The 14,265-nt window shown below is 53.6% G+C and overlaps 6 protein-coding genes and 2 non-coding genes across 8 annotated transcripts; 3 read left to right on the forward strand and 5 right to left on the reverse strand.

Annotated features, from left to right (window-relative positions):
• Positions 1–33: 33 nt before the first annotated feature.
• On the forward strand, positions 34–2,879 carry BO72DRAFT_452399 (uncharacterized protein). Its single transcript, XM_040945716.1, has 3 exons — positions 34–1,560; positions 1,613–1,953; positions 2,011–2,879. Exons 1-3 carry the CDS (start codon positions 522–524, stop codon positions 2,392–2,394), a joined length of 1,764 nt encoding a protein of 587 aa, XP_040796786.1. The 5' UTR covers positions 34–521; the 3' UTR covers positions 2,395–2,879.
• Positions 2,817–4,275, reverse strand: BO72DRAFT_452400 (F-box protein). Its single transcript, XM_040945717.1, has one exon. The coding sequence runs from the start codon at positions 4,154–4,156 to the stop codon at positions 3,206–3,208; it is 951 nt and encodes a 316-aa protein (XP_040796787.1). The 5' UTR covers positions 4,157–4,275; the 3' UTR covers positions 2,817–3,205.
• A 499-nt stretch (positions 4,276–4,774) lies between these two features.
• On the reverse strand, positions 4,775–4,846 carry BO72DRAFT_t267. Its single transcript has one exon. It is a non-coding gene; the product is annotated as a tRNA-Ala (tRNA).
• A 473-nt stretch (positions 4,847–5,319) lies between these two features.
• On the forward strand, positions 5,320–5,419 carry BO72DRAFT_t266. The gene has a single exon. It is a non-coding gene; the product is annotated as a tRNA-Thr (tRNA).
• A 1,407-nt stretch (positions 5,420–6,826) lies between these two features.
• On the forward strand, positions 6,827–8,635 carry BO72DRAFT_480764 (uncharacterized protein). The gene is made up of 2 exons (XM_040947651.1): positions 6,827–7,115; positions 7,172–8,635. Exons 1-2 carry the CDS (start codon positions 6,882–6,884, stop codon positions 8,474–8,476), a joined length of 1,539 nt encoding a protein of 512 aa, XP_040796788.1. The 5' UTR covers positions 6,827–6,881; the 3' UTR covers positions 8,477–8,635.
• Positions 8,636–9,092: 457 nt separating this feature from the next.
• Positions 9,093–10,433, reverse strand: BO72DRAFT_500699 (DUF2855 family protein; the record flags this gene model as incomplete). Its single annotated transcript, XM_040948917.1, has 3 exons — positions 9,093–9,326; positions 9,415–10,297; positions 10,333–10,433. The coding sequence occupies 3 exons, from the start codon at positions 10,431–10,433 to the stop codon at positions 9,093–9,095; spliced, it is 1,218 nt and encodes a 405-aa protein (XP_040796789.1).
• A 643-nt stretch (positions 10,434–11,076) lies between these two features.
• Positions 11,077–12,279, reverse strand: BO72DRAFT_500700 (uncharacterized protein; the record flags this gene model as incomplete). Its single annotated transcript, XM_040948918.1, has 2 exons — positions 11,077–11,643; positions 11,785–12,279. The coding sequence occupies 2 exons, from the start codon at positions 12,277–12,279 to the stop codon at positions 11,077–11,079; spliced, it is 1,062 nt and encodes a 353-aa protein (XP_040796790.1).
• Positions 12,280–12,560: 281 nt separating this feature from the next.
• BO72DRAFT_388745 (FAD-binding domain-containing protein) lies at positions 12,561–14,128 on the reverse strand (the record flags this gene model as incomplete). Its single annotated transcript, XM_040941734.1, has 3 exons — positions 12,561–13,600; positions 13,667–13,896; positions 13,956–14,128. Coding segments are annotated over 3 exons (1,443 nt in total), but the record flags the coding sequence as incomplete, so codon positions are not given.
• Between the last annotated feature and the right edge of the window lie 137 nt (positions 14,129–14,265).

Raw genomic sequence — 14,265 nt, forward strand, 5'->3', positions numbered from 1 at the left:
GGTATGTTCGGATGGTTCCTCCCACTCCCCAGCCCACCCACTTATTCTTGATCAGCGTCAACACCCGTCAACCTTCCCCTCCCCTCCCCTCCCCTCTCCCTCTCCCTCCGTCTCTGTCATCATACTGCACGGCTAATACTATATGCCTGCGTTTCGCATAGCGATAAATCTCTACGAAATTCGAACGCGATCGGCCTCTCTCTCACCTCGAGCTTGCGCTAGACTTGAGCGACAACCTCGGGGCAGCCGTCCATCTCCGCGATCTATCTGTTTCGGTCATTCTATATCCCCGCCGGGGGCTGGCGGTAGCAGGCACACACACCGAACTCACTACTTCGATCCTGACCGCCTCCACAACACACGACCAGCTCACCTTCGCACAATCACACGCGCGCCCTCACCCCTCACCACTTTCCCTTCTCCAACCCCCTCCTTTTCTCTTTCATCCAGTCCGGTTTGACCTTATTCTTCGACGACTTTCTCTCAATTCCTGTGTTTACTGCTATCTTTTTTGTCCCGCCATGCCCTGCTTCAAGGGTCTCGCCGTGAGTATACACACTCCGGATGGCCCGATCTCCGAATACTCGATCCAACGTCAATCTCGAGCCTCTCGCATAGCTTGCTACATCCCGGTACCCCCTCCAAAGCTACCTGACTCCGGATCGGGCCGACCAGAACAGTCGACTTTCGCCATCTCCATCACACTCCTGAACCCCGGTCAAGATGTCCCTTATTCTGCTCCGAAACCGACACCCGAAAACCCCGCACCCAGGCCTAAAGTTGTTGGAGGACTTCCCGGCCCGACCGAAGACCGGGGGCAATATTCTAGTATGGTGATTCCCTACAAGCCGTTGACCAATTCGCCAAACGAGACGGTCGCTGCATACATCTACTTCGACGGCCGACAGAAGGAGGAGGTGGCTACGCTCCTGCGGAGAGGCGAGGAGACTTGGGTCAACTCTCGATGGGTTAGTGTCCCGGAATCCGAGGGCGGCGGTCTGGCCGAACGGGAGTTCCTGTTCCGTGAGGTCGGACTGGAGAGATGGTTGAATGGTCTAGACCTGGAAGGCAAAGATGCGGCAGCCAAGATTGAGCGACGACGACAGAAGATGGAAAAGCGTCGCCTGAAACGTGAAGAAAGCGGCGGTATGGACACGGATGCAAAGTCACGGAAGGAGAGAGACATAATGCGCTACGGAGATAATTCGAAATCCCCTCTGGAAGATGTCTCTGATGACGATATGTCATTCTCTGATTCCGATGATGATCCGATCCCTGAGTCTGCAGGGCAGATCAAGGTGGCACTGTTTCGTGTTCTGGCTTCTGGTGAGGTCAAACGGGGAGAGTACTCGCCTCAATTCGATGCGCACGATGACGACGACGATGTCTCAGGCGGCAATGACAACAATAACGGCGCATCGGACGCCAACGTTGACCACACCACGAGCTTTGCTAAGCCGAAAACACTCGACCCCAAGACAATTAGTACGCAAACTGTGACGAGCATTGATGCGTCTGATAAACCCTACGCCACCTTCACGTTCATGTACCGCGGAGAGCGTAAGTCATCCCCCGGTTTGCCAAGTAGCCGTCGAAACTGACTTTGAACTAGGGCAACTTCAGAAGATGGGGATCCTCAAGGATGCCAAGGCGCAGGAAACTCCTGGGTCTGTAAAACGTCGGTCGATACAACCAGATTTTTCCAATCTTGGCCCGCTCAAGCCTGGCGGCACCGTTGGCTTCCTGAAATTCCGAGAGAGCACAGAAAACCATAAGAGAGGAAAGAAGGGTAGCAAGACTGTTGGCGATGATGACATGGATAGTGATGACGATGACGAGAATTCCATCCTTGGTAAAGCAGACGCCGAAGAGGGCAAGGACGATGATGTCCATCTGTCTCCGGAAGATCTCAGGCAGCAGGGCGAATTGGCGGAGAGCATTCGTAAAATTAAGGTGAGTCAATCCTGCTTCGTGCTTCATCTCTGTTTGACTAACTAACAGTCATTTCAGCTCAAACGGCAGCACTCGTCGGCGTCGCTTGCCACTAACACTCCTCCGACGGACACTGGAAGTCCTCGAGCGCCCGGAGAGTCAGCTCCGTCTTCTAATCTTTCCACAACACCTCCGATTGTACCTCCGTCAACTGCCGCTGCTGAAGCTCCCAAGCCAGCGGCTAACGCGGTTGATGGTCAATTCATCGGCAGCCCTCTAAAGAAACAGCGAGCTAGCGTATCACAAGCGGATGAAGATGTGATGCGTCGACGAATGGAGTCAGGTTTGTCGCACGAGATCAGTAACGATAATCCTCCAAACCCCACTGGGACTACGGCGGCTAGTACGGGTGTAAACCATCCACCGCATGATTCCATGGCTACTGAGGAAGAAGAGCTATAAGCTCGCGACCTTCCAGAGTCCATTCTCATATTTACGTGCTTAGATGGTCGACATCACACCGATCAGACGGAGGAAGATGTTTGAAATCTTTATTTTCCTATACCTATTTGAGGGATGGCTTATCATCCTTATCATTCTTTTGGGTAGCCCTGGCTTATTCCGCATCGAAGGGGTTGGACAGGAATACAGTTGGTCGTGATAGAACATGACCGTTGACGGCTGCTTTCGCTTTTTCGAGATGTGTGGTACACTATTTGCTAGTTGAGGTATCTTCAAGGCGAATGGGCTGGGGATGGGCGGAACTATTGCTAGAATGGAGCATGAGGTACGTGCTGAGTGGAGGTAATTGTTATAGACGGAATGAGTTACGCAAGTTGCACGCCGAAAACCTCCTTTTTGCTGGAGGCGGAGATTTGGAATGACTGGGTTCCCTGTCAATAAGCAGGGCTCGTAGGGTTCGGACTATGGCAAAATCTGAGAAAACTTCTAAATAATAGACACCCTAACTCAGCCCTCATTATAACCGAATAGTAGCAACAAATCTAATCTTGTTGAAACCATGCCAGTCCTCCATGTGCACCAGCCTCACACCGTACATTAGCCACTGTTTGCTGCGACTCGGTCACCGCACGGTGGACCATCTGCAAAGGGTACGGTGGAGTTGTCTTATGATCCCTCTCAACGGGTCCAGGCAGCATGGTCTCCTAACACACTTTGTCCTTGCCGTTCCGGCAGTGCACATGAGATGAGCCTCTTGGCAGTCTATCGAGTTTGTTCCAGAAATTGGCGACGTCTGATAATGAAATCACCTTCAACAGCAACGTTGCCTCTTGGCTAGATGACCCCCATCGCGTCTCGTAGGCTCTTCGATCCCGGCCCACCAGCGCCTCTGGCTTTTCCTCCATGCGATCTGCGGAGGCGGCTTCCCCATGGCACATTGCACGATCTCAGTCAAGAGCACGATCATTCCACTCCTCCTGAGCGCACTGCGCAGCATCCGGATATCTCGCTTCCTGCTGCGAAGAAACATATCACGGTGAAGTCGATAGTCCTTGGTATCCCACAGAACATCAGCATGTAAAGAGGTGCTGGGGGCCTCGTCCACCAGCTTCCCCATTCGGAGAGGCTCCGTCGGTGGTCCAACTGTGAAGGGGGAAAGATCTTCATCGCTATCATTATCGTCATCAAGATCATCATCATCATCAGCAGGAGCAGCAGGAGCAGGAGCATCTTCATCGTCATCAGCATCCTCAGCATCCTCAGCAGCAGCATCCTCAGCATCATGCTCGTCCTCGTCCTCATCATCATGCTCGATATAAGGCAAGCCCTCGATCGAATCCCCACCTAGGGCCCTCCTTCTCGTGAAAGAAATCAACCCCCGGATTGGAGGCTGTTGCACGAGCATGCGCCGCCAGCTGGCTTCTTTCCGGATGAAGGACGCCTTCTGGTCGGGTTGCGTCAGATCCCAGCGGGGGTTGAGGCCGTCGCGCCCGACCTTCTTCCGGTAGTCAGCATCGACACCATGTCTAATGCTGAACCAGCCCGGAAAAACATGGACTAAAAGCGGGTTGCGCTGTGTTTGCGGCCGCTCCCAGTCTGGGGTCAAGAAGAGGTGCTTTTGCAGGGAAGGCGTGGAGATGAGGTCGTGCCATGCATGACAGACGCGCTGAGCGGATGTCAGGAGGGACTGGATATCCACATGGAGAAGAATGTTCTCGAGGATCTCGACGGTCGTGAGGGCTTTGGTCTGGGCGGTTGACATGGTGGGTTGTCAAGCGGAGCCCCGCGCTATCTGCATGTATTCAGGGATAGATGGGAGATCAACAGGCCCAGCTATTAGGCTACCCAGTAAGGTAACTTGTGGTCATGTGACGAATTAAGAGTAGTTGGTAACTCAAAAAGGTTAGTAGTGGTACTTTCAAATTTAATGGTAGTCGCTGCCAAACGGACAGTGCCTAAAAGAGACAGGCCTTGTTGCTTGAAGAGATGGTTGGTAAAGCATGCCATGTGAGGTGTAGTTATCACCTACCGGGAGAATGTTCGTATTGCAAATGGGCACGAGTACCACAAGCCTTCCTGATTCTATCCTGTCACCTTGTAGCAAGTACATTAGGCCACACCTAACCTCAAGCACCGCTCTCGGCTAAAGCACGCATAGGGCTATGTATAGTAGGGCCGTGTATGGGTGACAAGTGCGGGTGAGAGGTAGGCTAGAATGGATACAACCAAATTCCATTTCTGTCTTAGATTGAATACTATAATAGCATCTGCGAACGAGACATGACATGAAATGGCATCGCATCTCTTACTTTACACGAGAAACGGCGGCATTTTTCGTCCCACATCGTTTCTGGAAAAAAAAAGTATGGCCCAAAAAGAATGGACTTGGGGGGAATCGAACCCCTGACCTCTCGCATGCGAAGCGAGCGCTCTACCACTGAGCTACAAGCCCATGTGACCATGACTCATCATCATATCTCAGGAATATATGCAAAACAAAAACAGCCGAATCCATGGCCCTTGAGGCTTTTCGCTGGCTGTTTTTCATCCATCAAGCCACTGTCGCTATAAACAACGATATCGACGCTTTCTCGAGTTTCTCACAGCACGGAGAAACGATGTTCGAAGTGACTGCCCAAAACTCGCATAGTCCCCACTGTGTGGGGCCCCGGGGTCCCCCGGCAGCTATAGTGGAGATCCTCCTGCATCCCGTTCTCCACTCTATACTAGGAGTGATAAAGCCTTCCCTCCACAAGAACAACCTGTAAGATCTTCTCATATGTATTTCGTTAGATAGCTACAGCATCAAGCTTTATATTGCACTCGTTTGATTGCCAGAATGTCCAGATACCAGCGAGGAACAGCCCACAACATCTTACGGCCGCTGGGTTATGATTTAGTTGCTAGTGCTACTGTACAACAACAGCCGCGGTGGTGTAGTGGTATTAACATTGCAGAGCCCCCGTACTAGCCTTATGCTAGCGGTGTGGAGTGCAGATTCTGGGTTCGAGTCCCAGTCGCGGCAATCTTTTTTTTGCTGGCTTCTGCGACTGTAGGATGTCATCACGGCGTCATGGTGTGCAGTCGCTGACGGCGGGGAGGGCTGGCTCTACGATCTATGCACTCCGGGATAACATGGGGCTGCTAAGCTAGTTAGGAAGACGGCTTCAAGGTGCCTCGTGCTAAGTATCAAGTGAGCTTCGGGAAGGTACGATTAGCTCGATCAGGTTCTAGCATGGTGCATTTTTTCTGGGAAAAAGAGGTAAGACGATGCCAGCATATTGTTTGTTTATCTCTAGAAAAGGAAGACCTATCTGTTTGTATGAGATGGATATTGTGTTAGCGCATGTACGTTGGGAATAACTCGCACATGTTATTGAAGCTGTCTTGTTCGAGCAGAGCTATCTTGATACCGAGATATGGTTAGATCAAGGGGTAAGTTAGCCGGGCCTAGACTGAACAACATGCATGCAGGGAAGGTGCGAGGGGTACCTGTAGTACTAGCTGGTAGCCGGAGTCACATCTTCCTCTCGTTGTCAGAATGAGGCGAGAAACACAACTATCTATTGCTGCAAGCTTCAGGGTCCTGACTTCGGGGAGCAGCTTGAAGCCACTGTGAGCCTCTCATGATTACCTACCCATTCAAGGCTCAGGAACTCTCATTTGAGATAAGAAGTCGCAGCGAGGCACAGCAATTCGCAGATTTAGCACGAGTATACCCTGGTTGAGACGTACATACACAAACACTACGATTCACTCCAAGAGGATCATAAATCTTTGATGTCAGCACGCACATTTTGAGATGGACTGTTCTTCTGACCCATTACTTCCTCCCTCATGTATCACTCGGCGTTCATTCCGACTCTCAATACTCATAAATGCGAGCTCATGTACACCTCTACCTTGGAAGTGCAGCAATCTCCTTCAGACTTCATCTTGAATGTCTTGAGGCGTCGCCCACTTCGTGTCACTATGTCTCTGCGAGTGCGCAGGTAACCCAGTCCAGTGCTCACCTCCCTCACTGACATTAGTCCTGGTCTTAGAGCACTTAGCCAACCTCGAAAGTGCAGTCCCATACCCTACTGCTCGCCTTTTGCTTACAGCTGATAACTCAGAGAACTTCAACGTACTGTACCACAGGGCGGAGAAACAACATAACACCAGGCTTGGTACAGAACCATCACAACCATGCACAGTCTTCCTGATCGCTCCCCGATACAGATCATCTCTGCTGACATTCATGACGTAGCGTTACAATGTATGGAATGGAAATTTCAAGGCCCGAGCCGACCGACTGTCAAAAGTGTAGCGAGTCCAGCAGCCAGCCTTGCCTTGTGGGGAACCGGGCCGGCTCCACTCAGCCACGGGCTGTACGAATCTGTAAGCACTAATCCGATTAATCACTAAACCTTCTGGTTTTGAAAGTGAACGTTGCACACTTCTGCTCGATCTCTCTCCTTTCACCCCTCCAATCCTCAATCGCAACAATGGGGATTCTCAATCTTTTTCGCAAGGCAAAGCCCCCTCAGCCTGTAACAGTACCGACCGACACCATCTTCCCACTCTGCTTCTGGGATGGCCGGCCATATCAACAAAATATCTGTCTAAATGTCTCTTACCGCTTCGATGACGTGCTCGATATAAAGACACTTGATCAATCCTTGACGCGACTACTGCAGCGCGGAGATTGGCACAAGCTAGGTGCACGATTACGACGAAATGTATGTACCGTACCTTTCCTCTGAAGAAGAGATCATCTAAGCTGAACGACTCCCAGAATGCCGGGCAGCTTGAATATCATATCCCGCGGGAATACACCCCCCAGCGACCAGGCTTCATCCTCACCTCTGAAAATTATCCGATGGAAGCTGCTGAGCATCCTCTAGCGTCAAAAATTCCCACGGCAACAGATACACCCCGTGTACTCGGCCTAGCTGGTGAGGTCATCCCCCTTTATCGCCATGCGCAAGCGCCACAATGTCTAGATGATTTCATCTACACGGACCGACCCCAGCTCACCATCCATGTTGCCTCATTCACCGACACGACCATTTTGACGATTACCTTCCTGCACACCCTCATGGATGGAATGGGTATGTCCAGCTTCTTTGCAGCCTGGACAGCTGTACTCCGTGGCCAAGAGGACCAAGTGCCGACTTTCCTCGGATTGGACACGACTCCAATGCAAACTTTGAGCAGCACGACCTCTACGGAGCCCTTCTTACATCAAGGCCTCTTACTCAAAGGAATTCACTTGATTATCGGTACCATGTGTTTTCTCTGGGAGTATTTCTGGCAGGGTCCGGAAGAGCAGCGCATTCTCTGCATTCCCGGAGCCTTTGTCGACGGAATGCGAAGTCAGGCGATCGAGGAACTCAAGACCACCATCGGAGATGCCGCTAGTTCCCAAACTCCGTTCCTTAGCGAAAGTGATGTGCTCCTAGCGTGGTGGACCAAAGTGGCAATCAAAGCGCTGAGCCCGGCCCCAGAACGCTTGCTCGCGTTGATGAACATCTTCGACTTCCGCTCTCTTGTCCTGCCTCCAGAGCTGGCTGAACCCTCGAAAAACGTCGCCGTCATTGGCAACGCCACTTTTCAGGCTTACACCTTCCTCCGGGTCCGTGAAATCCTCGCCATGCCGATCAGCCAGCTGGCCGCGCAGATCCGCCACTCACTCGTTCAGCAGCGCACCAAGCCGCAGGTAGAAGCCCTGGCGGCGCTGATCCGAGCGGCCACAGAAGCGAATGGGGTTGATGCAACGCTCTTCGGCGACTACAACACGCTTCTCATGGCGTGGTCGAATTGGCACAAGGGCCGGCTCTTTGAGATCGACTTCTCGGCGGCAGTAACCTCGATTGGTGCGTCGACGGCAGAAGGGGAGTGGCGACGGACGAACCCGGTGGGACGACCTTCCTATATCGCCGTGAATGGATCTGTGAGCGGCCCCATGCCGACAAATATCGGGCCGATGATGGGTAAGGACGCGGCGGGGAATTGGTGGTTGACGTGGACTCTGCCCCGATGGGCATGGCCTGCGGTAGAAGAGCAGGTGCATGGGGTAGGAGAGTTGGAAACTTTTTAGCCTGATGAAGGTTGCTATAGAGGCAAGAAGAGGGACTGTTGGTCGGGATGTTATAGAGCTATATACGCCGAGCTGGAAGAAAATCTATATTATGATGTTGAGCTATGAGCTTAAGATCCTATCGCACCATCGCTGCTGCATTTATGGATTGATTAAAGTCCGGATCTTTTGCCACCACAAGCTGCTCGGCCAAAATCACACAATCGGCTGCGTTTGGGCTTGTGGAACAACCGCGTCAGGACCCGGGGCTGCTGACTGAGGCCCTGAGGCCTCGTTGCCTGGGGCCGGCCGCTCCGCTGGCTCAAATAACCTTCCGGTAACTTAACCAGAATCATTCATCTTGCAACAATCTGCTAAGTTACATGTATGCACAACGTATAATCTGGACAGCCATCAAATCAAGCACAGAGTATAGTGTCTACAGACCGATGATTGGTTCGCATTCCCGCTCCAGATCGTCTCTTCTTTACCAAGCTAAAGAATAGATCAATTTCAGGTCTCTTCTCTCGGAGCATATTCAAACGCTTCAGACATGGCGAGCCTATTTTCCATCATACAGACGGTAAACCAAGGCCTCCTCGGGCTTCAACTGACTCTTGCAAAGCGACTCCCAGTCTCACTCCAAGCCCTGTCCACCAACAACCCCTTTGCCCCAGACCAGACGCAGATCAGGGGCAGCGGATTCCCGATTAACCAGCCAGTGATTCCAGCGCTCGTCCACTTCGTCATAGAACTTCCTGGGATCTACAACGCCCAGCGCAGCTTCCATGATGGATGAAGTGTTTACTTGGATAATTCCCAGTTGGGCAGCGACAGTGCCCAGGCAAACGAACTCTTCAACTGAGTAAACCTTTAATTACCTTCAGATTAGCCCTTTCCCTCTCGAAGATCATTGGAGGAGTGTCAATGGAATATTTTCCACGGTTCGTTCACCTTACCTTCTGCTGGAGTCCCACGCCGATGAAAACAAGCCTGGCGGCCTTCAAGGCTGGATTATTCTGGATCAGACCCAACACCTGCTCGACCCCGCCATCTCGACTGCCAAAATTGACCAGGACGATCTTCGACGCCTGCTTGCTGGCCAGCCACTCCTCCACCGCCCCAGCGATATCCGAGTAAGACACGGTCTTGGTGGGGAACGGCGGCGCGAGCTTTGTCGTGGCGTCCGCGATCGCGGCCGGCGCCGAGGTGACCTGAAGGAAGGCCAGGGGGCCCGTCCCAGCCGGCCTGCATGTGAGATTGTGCGCGAACGAGCGACCCGTCTTCGTCGAAGCGCCCAGGCTGATGACGACGGCGTGGGAGAGTCCGCGTCCTCGGCGGCGGTCCACTGCGCCTCCTTCCCCTCCTCCTTCGCTCCCCCCGGGAGACACGCCAGGACACGGATGCAGTGGCGGATGAGCCGCGGGGTCCGGGGTGAAAACGTACTCGCTGAGGAGATACCCGCAGGTCCAGATCGTCCGCACGGCGCATTCCCAGCCCAGGGTCTCGGGGTCTTTAACTGGGATTTTGTCGACCACGGAGGTGTACTGGTTGCACAGCCAGAACAGACCCCGGCGGTGCGGGGACACTTCCGTCCAGTGACCGTCGTGCGGTCGTCTGGGGGTCAATTGGAGGTCCACCGCGTGGCCGGACGCCGGCCAGTATCCGAAGATGGATGTGCCCGCCGGGAGGTTGGGCATTGTACTCTCGAGAACGGTCGCGTAGCCCCAGGCGGGCACGATCCCCCAGGCGGCTGGGTCGTTGTAGGGGGCCGGCGCGGTCCGGGGAACTGGGTATGTGTCCCACCACTTCCAGGCGGTGCCCAGCATGGCGTAGGTCAGGCTGTTGGAGGTCAGGCCGATGAGGGAGGCGCGCACCCGGACGGAGGAGGGCGCAAGTGGCTCCGTCGGTTCGGGGAGCTGGAAAGTGGCACCTCATGGTGGGCGGGGTCCTGCTTGGAGATAACGTGAACATCCATGTTGGTGATATCTATTGGGAGAATGAGTTGTTGGTTATTGGGGGTGCTTGGGGAACGGAACAGAGGTGGGGACCTCGAGGGATTATATACTCTAGAGGATGTATAGCCTTGCTGATGGGGCGGCTGAATCCTGTGGAGTGGTATGGATTAGTGTAGTTGGTGCTTATGGGTAGTGCTTGTCATGAGAACACTCATTTGTTGTTTCGTCTACAACTCGGGATCAGCGGTTGGTTCACGCAATGCAGTCTTTCTTCTAGAGTCAGGCACTTCATCACGCTGTTCCTTCTAAATCAGCCAGTCTCTCCTAATTTTAACCCCGGGTATAGTACCTGTAGCTAATACTGTGTATTAATACTGTAATTTTTCATTGTCCTGTCCTCCGCCCCTGCTTGGCTGACTGATCGCAACACGATCCACTCTCCTCGGCTTCGGATGCTTCATTTGTATACGAGATTTCCAATCCATGACCATCCTGAATCATCACCCATAATTGCCGAGCTGTCGGAATAAAGACTAGATATACGAGTGTGACAGGCTGACATCTCAGTAGACCTCTATTCATTATCCATGTCTTATACCGAACACCTCTAACTCTATGCTAACTACCAACAAGACCCAGCAAAACTGTCCCCCAAAGACCGAATCACCTCTGCGGCTCATCCAAAGTAAAATACAAACTCAAACATTCAGCAGAAACAGGGGTGCCCAGCTCCCCGAAGACCGAGACACTCACCACCTTCCGCCGTCCCAATTGCTCCCGATGCTGTGCGATGAACCAGCCGGTGGCGCTACCATTCGGGGTCCCCAGAATCGCCGTCCCTTCTTCACTACTACCAATGCTATCATCCTCCACGGGGAACGTCACCACGCGATCCCAGCCGCCCAGCGAATGGCCCGCCCTCGCCAGCGCCCGCCTGACCACCTGTTTGGTGGGTGGGTTGCTGACCCCAGCGTGGAAGATATAGCGGATGGAATCGACTTGCACGCCCGCCCGCTCGGCGAGGCGCGTCCACATCAGAAAAGTGACGTCGGACCACTGTTTGAGATGGATGAGCCACGGCGGGGCCAGTCGGGGGTTTATGAGCCCTGCGCCTTCTTCCTGGAAGTCTCCGGCTCCCATCCTCGAGACCCCCATCGGACTCATCAGATTATCGGCGATGATGATGCCGCTGGCCGTGTTGTAGAGGTTACTGTACCACGCTCCGGTTGCCTATCGCGAAACGCCATCACACGCAGAACCCTGCAGGTCAGCGATCAAGGCGACCCTCTGTTTTTTTTTTATCTGATAGATAGATAGATAGGTGGGCGAGAGAGACGCGCACGCAGGGAAGGAAGGAATAAGAGCCCTTACAGGATAGGTCATCCCATCGATCACGGTGGGTTCCGTGTTGGACATACACACAAACACGTTATCCTCGATCCGGGCATGGAGGTCCCGCGCGAACAGTTGAGCAAATCCCTCCTCGTCGTACATCGCCTGGGCATACTCGGGCGTCCAGTTCCAGAGCTCCAGAGCGCTGGGCTCGGTCCAGGGGCTGGCGGCGGGGATGCGGCGGTGCGGCGAGAGGGTGTCCAGGTAGGCTTGGAGCTCCGCGGTCGTGGGCATGGAGAACATGCGCACGAACGCGCGGCCTTTGGCTGCTGCGATGTCCCAGGCCGTCTCGTCGCTGTCGATTTCGTGCTCGAGGGTGAGGATCCGACGGGTTGGGTGGGAGGTCTGGTGCTGCTGTCGCTGATCATGATGGTGATGGTGTTGCAGGTATGAATAGATATTCGGGAGGGAAAGTCCGTATATGGAGAGGAGGGCCTTTAGCTGGGCTTCGTAGTGGGCTAGATATCTCGACATTTTGAGGAATAATATGTTGTGTATGATCTAAGTGAAGGAGTGAGTGAGTGAGTGTATGTGGGTTTGATGGTAAGTTCTTCGTCGGTGGGAAGGAATTCCATATTCAGCGAAAGCATTGAGGCAGGCACAGCCCAGAACTGTAAGGGAGGTAGGGACTGGACTGTATTGTACTTGCTCTATTATGTTACTGTGCTAGGTACGGTACTTGAGTATATAGTATAGTATACGGTCAAGCGGCCCGGGGGAACGAACGACCCAGTACACTCACCACGTGGACGTATCTACACATCTGGGTAACACTGATACCTCCCATCATTCCGGTCCCAACCCACCCCCTGATGCACCGTGAACATGTTTTCTGGGTCTACCTCTTTTTTGATGCGAAGGAGACGCTCATAGTTTGCCTTGCCCCAGAACGCACCGATGGGGTCCGGCTCAAACGGGTCGGCTTCGTTTTGATAAGCACCGGAATCGGGCGTGAATTCCCGCAGAGGATCCATGGCGTGGGAAACACTCTGCCAGACTTGTCGTATGAGCTCTGGGTCTCTCATGCTGCTGTCAATGGCACGTATGTGGAGGAGATGCCAAAGCCCACTGCGCCATGCTGGCGTGACTGATGATGCCCCGGGTCCGAATGGTTCATCCTCCTTTGGTAGATTCTGCGAATATAGCACTGGAGCGACGAGAAGAACCGCTACTTGAGGTGCAGGGGGTGTTGGTAGAGTATCGTTGAGGACCACCAGGTGGGTTATAAGCTCAGCCAGTTGAGCCTGACTCGTTGTGTTCTGAAACGACGTGCGTGGGATGATCCGCGACGAGACGGCGGTGGACACCTTCGACATTTGTACGAGAGGGTTCGAGGTGACGGGTTCCATGAAGTCGAGGAACCCGGCAACCGAGGAGAGGGTTGCGCTCGAGGTATTGAACTGGCGAGCAAAGTCCAGCACCGGCTGCACGGACGCCAACGCGGCCGAATGGTCCAGCAGAGCTGTGGCTATGATCAAAGCGTAATCTGTTGAACCCGGAATCAGGGATCCACCCCATCCCTCCGCAGCCCATCGCTCGGCATTCGCAATTATCAAGGTTGTGAAATCTCTTGCGGCGGAAGAGTAGGGATCCAACCCGGTCAAGGAAACATTCAAGACTTCCATTGGTCGATCCGGATGGACGAGGGTGCTCATCTCCATCACGACGCCGAAGGTCCCGCCGCCGCCACCGCGCAGCGCGAAGAACAGATCAGGATTCTGACATCGAGTCGCAGTGGCATATGTCCCGTTGGCTAGTACGACTTTGATTTCTTGGACGTTGTCGACCCCGAGACCTGGCTCACTGTCAACTCCCATGCGCGCAACAGAGCTGCAGATGAACGTGCGAGGGTCTCACTCACCAAGTTCATTAGCCATCAGCCCATGCCCACCACCAGTAATCCACCCCCCCGCGGCTCCGACACTATCGCAACCTCCTCCCACGACCCGATATCCCCGTGCATGCACAAAGTTATAGATGCCTTTGAACTGTTGTCCCGCCCCGAACTTGATCACATTTCCCGTCGGGGCCGAACAGCCTTCTGGAGTGAAGTTTTTCAGGAGCCGGATGGGGGGTTGATATGGATGCGTCCTAAGAACCAGTCAACATTCCCCTGTCTTAGGGACAGCAAAGGTAAAGAAGAAACACACCACAGCGCAAGAGAATCCGGCGCTGAGCTCCGACCCTTGTAATCATGACCGGTGTTCTTGATGACGAGTCGGAGTCCGTGAGATCTGGTGAAGTTGAGAGTGGCTTGAACGTCCTCTATTCCTCGCACCTCCACGTATCGCGGAGAAACACTGCCTTGCTCGCAAGTAGTATTGGGTGGTAGAGACGAAGGGATGGGGCATGATGCGCCGGTGGCTTGGCAGGTGGACCAGACGGACTATTTTCCACACCTTAGCAAAGTACAAATGATCGGCTGTGAATGTGTAGTTGTGGTGTCTGACGTTGTGATAC

Source organism: Aspergillus fijiensis (assembly GCF_003184825.1).
Source record: "Aspergillus fijiensis CBS 313.89 unplaced genomic scaffold BO72scaffold_69, whole genome shotgun sequence".
Taxonomy (NCBI): Eukaryota; Fungi; Ascomycota; class Eurotiomycetes; order Eurotiales; family Aspergillaceae; genus Aspergillus; species Aspergillus fijiensis.

Excerpts from the sequence above, each read along its gene's own strand:
- BO72DRAFT_480764 (XM_040947651.1), top strand. The coding sequence starts at position 6,882 with ATGGGGATTCTCAATCTTTTTCGCAAGGCAAAGCCCCCTCAGCCTGTA. Across the intron at positions 7,116-7,171 it reads GTGCACGATTACGACGAAAT|AATGCCGGGCAGCTTGAATA; the intron begins GTATGTACCGTA and ends AACGACTCCCAG.
- BO72DRAFT_452400 (XM_040945717.1), bottom strand. The coding sequence starts at position 4,156 with ATGTCAACCGCCCAGACCAAAGCCCTCACGACCGTCGAGATCCTCGAG.
- BO72DRAFT_452399 (XM_040945716.1), top strand. The coding sequence starts at position 522 with ATGCCCTGCTTCAAGGGTCTCGCCGTGAGTATACACACTCCGGATGGC. Across the intron at positions 1,561-1,612 it reads GTTCATGTACCGCGGAGAGC|GGCAACTTCAGAAGATGGGG; the intron begins GTAAGTCATCCC and ends ACTTTGAACTAG. Across the intron at positions 1,954-2,010 it reads AGAGCATTCGTAAAATTAAG|CTCAAACGGCAGCACTCGTC; the intron begins GTGAGTCAATCC and ends CAGTCATTTCAG.